Raw genomic sequence first — 8731 nt, 5'->3', positions numbered from 1 at the left:
GCACGACTCAAAAATCGGCTCAAAATGGGCCAAAAATCGCACAGTGTGAGCCCAGCATTAAGGCACACACTGCCATGGATAACTGAGACAAATCAGTATGTGGAGGCTGTGTTCATGTGCTGCTGCTGACGGCGTGTGGAGACAAAGGAGAACACAGACTGAGGGGTTTGGATTATTTTATTTTATGACTTTGGTGTTTGGATAAGTTGGTCTGAGTGTGAACTTGCACTTTAAAATGCAGAAGTCACACAAACACCTCCTACTTTAAATGTTGTGTTTGATTAAAGATGCGAGGAGCAGTGGTAGTAACGTTGGATGAGTCTAGTTATCGAGGGTCCACCACCCAAAACAACAGAAGAGAGGTGAAGATTACAGGCACACTGAAGGATAGCAACAACAGTTGATGATTTACAAGGTTTACAGGGACCGGGATGGACAGCATCCTGGACAGCAGGCAAGTCCAGGTCAAGGCTGAGATGGTTCAGGTGTGCAGGGCAGGAATAGTGGCTGCACCAAGCAGGGAATGCTGAATATTGAGGACAGGGAGGCAGACGAGGCTGTGGCGACCCCTAAAGGAAGCAGCCAGAAGTTTCACACATCAGTGGATGAAGTTAGTATCCACCTCCATCCTGTGAGGTTTCACTGTTGGAGCAGTGCTGAAGGAGGCCGAGCCAAGAGAACAGCATATCGAGTTCAAAGAAATGCTTCATTCAATATTAGAGTTCATCAGTATACAATAAAATAATCATATGAAAATAATATTTTTGAATCTCTTTGGAACATTTATAAATCCAAACATGTGAATTACAGTCCTACTCTGTACAGATGGTGACATCCATTGTGTTTATGCCTTGTTCACATGTTTTATAAGCCAAATTTAAACTGTGCAGCTTGACTGACTGACGCTGTGCTCCTCTGCCAACAGTCAGACGTGGTGCATCAGAGTGTGTTTGATCTCATCCACACTGATGATCGCAGCACGTTCAGAGAGCAGCTGCACTTTGCTCTGAACCCACCTGCTGCAGCCGACGAGGATGGTGAGTGCTTTTCAAGCAAACGTGTACATGCATCAACATCTTTGCTCCAAACATCCTATCAGATAACCTTTTTACCTCTCCGTCGCAAAAGGCCAATCAGGTATCACTGCTGTCGTCTCCCACGGGTGGTGTGGATGGTGTGGAACCCAAGTTAGTGAATGCAATAACTCAGGAACGAGGCAGCGTGCAAGTTTCAAACAGATACCACAGGTGTAGCTGCTAAACATCTGGGACGAGTTTGAATTCCTGTGACCTCAAGGTCAGAGGTCAAGATTTCTGAAAATCTTGTGAATGTGATAACTTCAGAATAAAGCAGTGTAGCATTTTCAAACAGATAATTAGAAACATCCAAGCTAATTCATGCATTTATTACTTCTTCTATTGTAATTCATTATTATCAGGAAGTAAAAACTCCCTGAAAAGCCTCCAGTTAATCCAAAATGCTGCAGCAGGAGTCCTGACAGCTGTTATAGGACAGGCGGCAGGATGTACCCTGTCTATCACAAGGTTCCACAAGTACAATTTCAATGCATGCAACAATTCTGCACCAAACCCTGATGCGCTGCCTGACCTGGCTCCTGTTTACAGAGTCACTCTGCTGTTATGGCACAGATCAGAGCTTCACATCAGACTCTTCTGTCGTGCAGTAACAGCTTCACCTGCCTTCTCAGTCTTGCAGAGTTGTGGTAATACAGTCATGCACAATCCGGAGCACCTCCCGCCGGAGAACTCTTCCTTCCTGGAGCGCAGCTTCGTGTGTCGCTTCCGCTGCCTGCTGGACAATTCCTCAGGCTTTCTGGTTAGTTTAAAGGTTGAAGGTTAAAGGTCAGCTCAGAAAACAAAGAAAAAATACATCTCATTTCCTTGTGTTAACCAGGCTCTCAAGTTCCAGGGGCGACTGAAGTACCTCCACGGCCAGAGTCTGCTGAGGGACAACGGGGCATGTCACAGACCTCAGCTGGCCCTGTTCGCCATCGCCATGCCCGTGCAGCCTCCGTCCATCGTGGAGATCAGAGCTAAAATGCTCCTGTTTCAAACCAAGCACAAGCTGGACTTCACCCCCACAGGGATCGATAGCAGGTACAGCAAATTACCTGGGCTGGTGTGTTTTTTATATTCTTCATATATTTGCTCTTAAAGTACTTAAAGTCTCAGAACACCATCCTCAGTCACGGTGGAGTCAGCTTTACCGCTAACTGAATTTTATTCCTCTGGCCATAACTCCACCATTTGTTGTTTCCAGGGGGAAGATCGTGCTGGGCTATTCCGAGATTGAGCTGTGCATGAAAGGCTCCGGATACCAGTTTATCCATGCAGCTGACATGATGCACTGTGCCGACAACCACATCCGCAGTATGTTAGCAATTCAAAGTCAGCCTTCAAATGACATGCTGCAACGCAGCTACTGCAGACTGAGATCGTGCATTAGACCGTGAAGCTGCTCGTGACTCGTCTTAGTCTGAAACTGTCTTTGACGTGTGTCTGACGTTGTTGGGCGTAAATATTTAGTGAATGAACTCTCATTTGCAAGAATATAGTCAAACTTTGTATCAGAGGGAAAGTGTGATTGTGACTTGAGCCGAACACAAACTTTATAACCTGGTGTGGTCGTTTAGTTGGAGCATCGTCAGCTGTGCTGGGACGGGAGATTACAACAAAGTGATTGTGACAACATCTGGAATAAATGCGGATGTTTATACGTGTTTGGGTGACAGAGCTCGGACTTCAGTTCAGAGGATGAGAGGAGGGAGGAGAGAGCAGTGGCAGGAGGACGAAAGACGATGAAAAATGACATCTACACATGTTAAACAGTTGCATAGGTTAGGTTTGATTGTGGGATTCTCTAGGCACGGACATAAGACATCTACACACATGAATCAGTGTTTATGAGTACAAAAACCTAAAAAAGACTCATTTTTAAATGTTACAGTGTTTTAAAAACATGTTTATTATGAATTTTATATTTTTGTGACAGGACAACATTCTTTTAACGTGAACGCAGGAGACCAGCTGCTGTTGTTTGGTTTCCCATTCTTGCCTAATATAGGATTTCATATAGCATGAATACGAGCACACCTCCTCTCTCACTGTGAACCCTCTCCTGTGTGTCAGTGCTTAAAACAGGAGAGTCTGGGCTGACTGTGTTCAGGCTCCTCAGCAAACCGGGCAGCTGGGTGTGGGTGAAGTCCAATGCCAAGATCATCTACAAAGGAGGGAGACCTGAATTTATCATTGCATATCAGAAAGCTATAAGGTGAGTGTCCCCTCGACTGGTTGTTTAAAGGATGAAATCAGAGAGTCACGTGACACTGTAAGAATAAGAGGTTGTCTGGTGATGGACTGTGTTGTGTCTGGTTGTTCCAGTAACGCTGAGGGTGAGGAGTATCTGCGCCAAAGGAGCCTGAAGCTTCCCTTCAGCTTCACCAAAGGAGAGGCCACCCTCTATAACACCGGCCCCACCATGGACATCCCGCAACATCAGTCCAATAAAGTGTTCAGCAACAATGATATGAAGAAGGACGTGGTGCCTGGCTCTTTGCTGGACTGCTTCTTGAGTCAGGATGAAAGTCTTTACACCCAGACTGTGGAGACCCCACTGCCTGTGGATCAAGTGTTCATGGACAGCAGGGCCCTGGTCAGCGTTGTCAGTGATGCGTGGCAGGGGAGCGAGGCAACGGTCACAACAAGTGAGCCTGTTGTGGTGAAAGAGGAGGCCAAGCAGTCCGTCATGGCCGTGATCGGCAGCTTTGAAAAAATGGTGCAGAGTGGGGATTTTTATTCAGCTTTGCAAACACTGGAGGTGGATAACGCCGAGCTCTTAGAGTGGGAAAATGCTCTGAAGAGATTAGGACAGGAGGGTTCGCAGAGTAAGGTCAGTTCTGATCTGGACAGCATCGTCGCCAGCGATGTATTTGACTACATCGACAGCATTTTGTTCAAGGAGAAAGCTGAGGATTGTCTGGACACCGTCCCTCCCAGCTGCCTCACCGCCATCAGCAACCATCAGCAGGAGCCCTTCACTCAGGCTGCCCTCGTCTCAGCCTCTGATCTCTGCGAGCCACAGTTATTACAGGCACCCAGCCCTGACTGCACTTACTCTCCGGTGAAAGGCCCCTACGTTCACCAACAGGATGCGGTCAGTGTAGCAGTGGCATCAGGGCAAAGCGCCCAGATGCTGTCTCACCGGGGTCCCCGGCCTGACCCCAGCCTGCCTTCTCTTCAGCAGCTCCAGCTCCATGACATCTTCAGCCCATCTATTGAGCTGCCTGATCTCACTGTCCCTGACATCTCAGCTGGTAATTCTTTAGCTCCTTTTCAGTCCCATGACCAAGCGTCTGTCGCACATATGGGCTTCCGTAAGGACAGTTCTGGTCAAGTCCAGCAGTCCAACCATCTTCTGCCACACCAAAGCAGTTTGCAGGCACCTGTAATGGCAGGAAGTTGTCACATACAGAGCTCTGTTCCCCAACCAAACAGTTCACCACCCACTGTTATGGACAGTGTGCCACCACTGATTCCTTGCCAAGACTTTACTTCCTCCAATGCACCTAATATTCCCTTTCAGTTTTCCTCACCTCGCCTGCAGGAAAGTCTTCCATTTGACAAGCACAACCTTCCTCTTCAGCAGTGGCCACAGAGCCAGCAGCAAAAGCTGCTTCATGCTAGCATGATGCAAAATGGACACAAGACCATGCCAGCACTGCAGAGCCAAAATTCACAAAACCAAACCCGTGCTACTTTTTTCCCGAGGAATGGCACCAGACTGAATGGCACACAGCAGGGAGGGCTGGCAGGTTACCAGGCAGCTGCACCCAGCAGCTGCATGTTTTCTTCCAACCCAGACATCCTGTCCATCTCTGAGCCTTCAAGCCTCAAGGTGCCTGGCACATCTTTGGATCAGAGTCCTCCTCAAGGTTCCTGCTACTCCCAGTGGAACCACAGTGAGCCTGCGGTGGACGCATCAGCCATCAACCTGCAGAACCTCAGGGCTCTAATTGTTCCCCCCAATGTGCCTTCCTCAGAGCACTCACACAGCATTCAGCACTACCTAGAAAGCAACAAGCACATACAGGTAAGCACTCAGAACTGAACAGTCACCCCCAGCTTGTACTACAGCATTAGCAGGTGGCCCTGAGTCCCGTCATCGAAATGTCAAATGTATGAATGTAGGAGGCTTTTTTGGAGGAACTGCATAATTGGCAGTGAGAGGTTTGTGTTACCAACGGTAACTGTGGTCCCAACTGCCTTCACATAACATTTTAACAAGTGTGGATTAATGCTGATCCACCACGGTTTCCATGATCATCCTCATCCCATGACTTTGCTCAATGCAAGTCATTGCACAGGAAATGACTTTGCATTGAGCTCCAGACGGAGGGGACCTGATTTAGTAATCACAGTAACAGCTGTCACCTTCTCACCAAGCGTTTCGCTGATGGTCTTGTAGCCCAGTCCGGATGGTCTGTCTTGCCCATGGTAGTGGAGAGGTTGGGATGGAAGAAGCTGATTCTGTGGACAGGTGTCTATGCACATAACAAGTTAAGATTGGGAGTATCTGTAGGATAAGACTGGTTGACTGATTGATTTTAGTCTGCCAGCCACTTGGGCACACAACCAATGTGTGGGTGCCAAAGACTTATTTCAGTCAGTGACATGCAAATCAATGCAATCAATCAGTGTTCCTGGATTGTTGGTTTATATTTTGTCTCGCTCCAGTAAAATGAACTACATTTGGCCTTACTTCTGTCCTCTCTTCCCTCACTCGTGAACCCAGAGATACTTAAACTCCTCGCTCCAGGACCTGACCCCTCTCATCGAGGGCAACCCCAGACTGGAGTCCAGCCCCTTTTCAGGAGGCTGATTTCAGAGTGAAACCATGCGTTGAGGTAAACCCTGCTGTAACTAGCTAGGACCTCTCAAACTCACACACCAGCTCAGGCTCCTTCACCACCAAACTGGTTCCAAGTCCCAGTCGCCAGTCTCGATAGTGGGGATTGGTCACCTAGGGCTTCTGCCGCTGGCTGTCGCCCGACACACACTGTGCCTCCTGCAGGCTGTGGGTCTACAGGTGGGCATGTATCCTCTTCAGGCCGAGTCACATAGGCTAAAGACACTCACCTCATCCTCACCATTTTGCCTTGGGAGACCCTCCCAGGGGGAAAAGCAACCCGACAACATAAGGCCTGGGACACACAAACCCCACGTAAACATGCTGAGGTGGCAATCTGAGCCCTCTGATACTCCTGATTTTAAAATCCAGCTGCAAACCTTTCCTATAATTAAATTGTGAGCAGATGATCCGTCTGCATCTCCCTCGATGCGCTCGCTCTGAGAGGAGAAGAGTGAACTAGCAAGAGTCATTGTTGGGACGTGACTCTTGTTGTGTTCTTACTTCCTGTTTTTAACTGGACCGACTTCCTGTTCATAATGTCAGACAGAAACAATATGTTTAGTCATTTTAATGATTCTATGTTCTGCATCTGAAGAAATTATCACCTGTATCTGTTTCCTAAGTGAGGCCTTGGGTATCTGCTCTATTTGCAATCTTTATATTTTTATTTTATCCAAAAAGTTTGTGTTTTTCTGCTAATATGTGCAGCGATAAAGAAATATAACAAGAGAATGTAGTTTTTGGTGTTAAAGGTCAGAGAGTCCCACCCAAAATGACCTGACTGACTCTGCTGTGAGTGTCTTTGTCGATGTAATGGTTGAGCATCCTGTTGTCTGTCCAGCAGAACGACATGAGCCCCGCTGAGCACAACAGAGCTTCCTTCACACTTTCTCTGATGCAGCCACACACCTGATGGGATGGAGACACGCCTCCGTGCCGCTGCTGCTGGTGCTACAGTTGCTGGAGAAGGACAAACCCCAGCATATCTTTGCCTGTATCAGTGCTTATCCACACATCCACACACGTACACTTAATACTGTGTTTTATATCCCTCTGTATCAGATACGCTTTGTCCGGCCTCTGTCGTCTTTAAAAGCTGTTGCTTTAGTGAAGATACACTATGATAATAATGAAGTATGAAGCCACAAGTGCATTTACTATGGTGGAGCTCGAACCAGGTAGAACACAAACAGCCAAAGATGTTATTTAGAGCCATGATGTTTAAGTATGTTCATTCTGATAAAGTTGGGATGAATTTCAAATTTATTATAAAACAGCATAAACGTCAGCGAGCAGTACCTTCCAATATGTAATCTGGATACTTTAGATAAAACCCTTAAAGGGCTTGAGTGCATAAACGTGATACTAGTTGTGTTTGTTTAACAAATGGTCTGCACATGTTCAGCACATGTTATTATGTCATACATGTGTGTTGCTGTGTGCAGCGTAAATGATGGAGAGTTTGTTCCAGGACGCAGAGCTTTGTGAGTTTGGAGGCTGCTGCAGAAATTCAAACATTACTTCATGAAGTCATTGCCAAAACGTAAAAAACAAGCATTGCTGGACCAGAGTCGATGTGGGTGTGGTTGTATGGGAAATGACTAGGGGAACCAGGGGACATTAGAGTCGCTGTAACTGTACGGACGTTCAAGTAGAAGCATGTATCACTGCAAAGTGTTACAAACCTGTGGGAGCTGCACACCTGGACAACAGGTAGCGAACAACTTAAGTTTTAGAGACAGTTTTAGGTATTTCTTAGACTCACACCTCATTAATAGAATGGACTTCTGACCTGGTTCAAAGGATGTGCTACCTGAATTTTACTGCAGTTCATTCATACATGCTTTATGAGACGCGTCCAGCTGGATATGCAGCAGATTTGCTCCCCTTGCCATTATTGTGATGTAGCATGGACAATAAACACATTAAAACTGAGCCATATCCAGTATAACCCTTTAGATTCTCTGTGCCTTCTCACTGAACAGGCAGCTGAAATCATCTCTTATCTATTTTTATTTTTTGCCTTGTTGTAGAACGCAGATCAAATCAAATAAATCTTCCTGGTTGTTGTCCAAGTTCCTCAGTGGTTTAAGGGAAGCCGTGCCTACAGGAGATACAGTATCGAACACGGTTGATCTTTAAGTGCATCCAACGTTCATTCAATGCAAACCAGGGAAACTAAAATGAAAATGTGTCAGTGTTTTCAGTGAAACGTGGAGATGTTTACTGTTTCGTCGACTTTGTTCCTTCTTTGATTTGATTGTGTTCATCAGATGCATCTGTAATATATTCACACTACATGAAACATCATCTCCAGTCACCTGAGCAGCAACAGCATGAACAAGGCAGCTTCTTCTTATTCCTGCTGCACAGCGGGAATCTGTCATGTTTATATTTGGAAGTGAGTTTTGATGCAGTGTTTAAATATGAAAAGCATACAATGTTAATTGAAAGCGCACTAAAAGTCTGTGTAGCCTTTCTCTTTCCTGCGTCCTGTGTTGTGTCGAATGAGCCGTGATGAAAACATTCACTCCCAGCGTGAAGCACTGACTGTGGAGACCGAGGCCCTCGAGCCCACGAGAGGCCTGTGATGCTGGACTTTGATGCGGACTGAAGCCACTATGAAAAACCCGGAGCCACATGTTTGGCTCAGTCGTGCTGCAGTTTTGACCTTTTCTGCTCGTGCCTTCTTTGTAAAAACAATCAATGTAATCTACTTTCATTTTGTCATACTATATGTAATGCAAGTTTAACAAATAATTACCTTTTGTCTAATGTCCATAAATATGTGTGCAAGTACGAA

The 8731-nt window shown here is 46.3% G+C and overlaps 1 protein-coding gene across 1 annotated transcript in view; it reads left to right on the top strand.

The window, feature by feature from the left end:
* LOC102291592 (aryl hydrocarbon receptor) overlaps positions 1–8731 on the top strand; it is a gene marked incomplete in the record, with an annotated part of 38882 nt that extends 30151 nt beyond the window's left edge. The window contains 7 exon segments of the mRNA XM_014339588.2: positions 926–1037; positions 1709–1836; positions 1915–2117; positions 2281–2390; positions 3150–3291; positions 3402–5109; positions 6770–8731. Of these exon segments, the coding sequence (XP_014195074.1) occupies positions 926–1037; positions 1709–1836; positions 1915–2117; positions 2281–2390; positions 3150–3291; positions 3402–5109; positions 6770–6841 (2475 nt within the window).

This window comes from Haplochromis burtoni, unplaced genomic scaffold (genome assembly GCF_018398535.1).
Source record: "Haplochromis burtoni strain Fernald_Lab_line unplaced genomic scaffold, NCSU_Asbu1 Contig_283, whole genome shotgun sequence".
Taxonomy (NCBI): domain Eukaryota; kingdom Metazoa; phylum Chordata; class Actinopteri; order Cichliformes; family Cichlidae; genus Haplochromis; species Haplochromis burtoni.
Note: the sequence above shows the minus strand (reverse complement) of the source record. Positions and strands in the feature narration are given on the sequence as shown.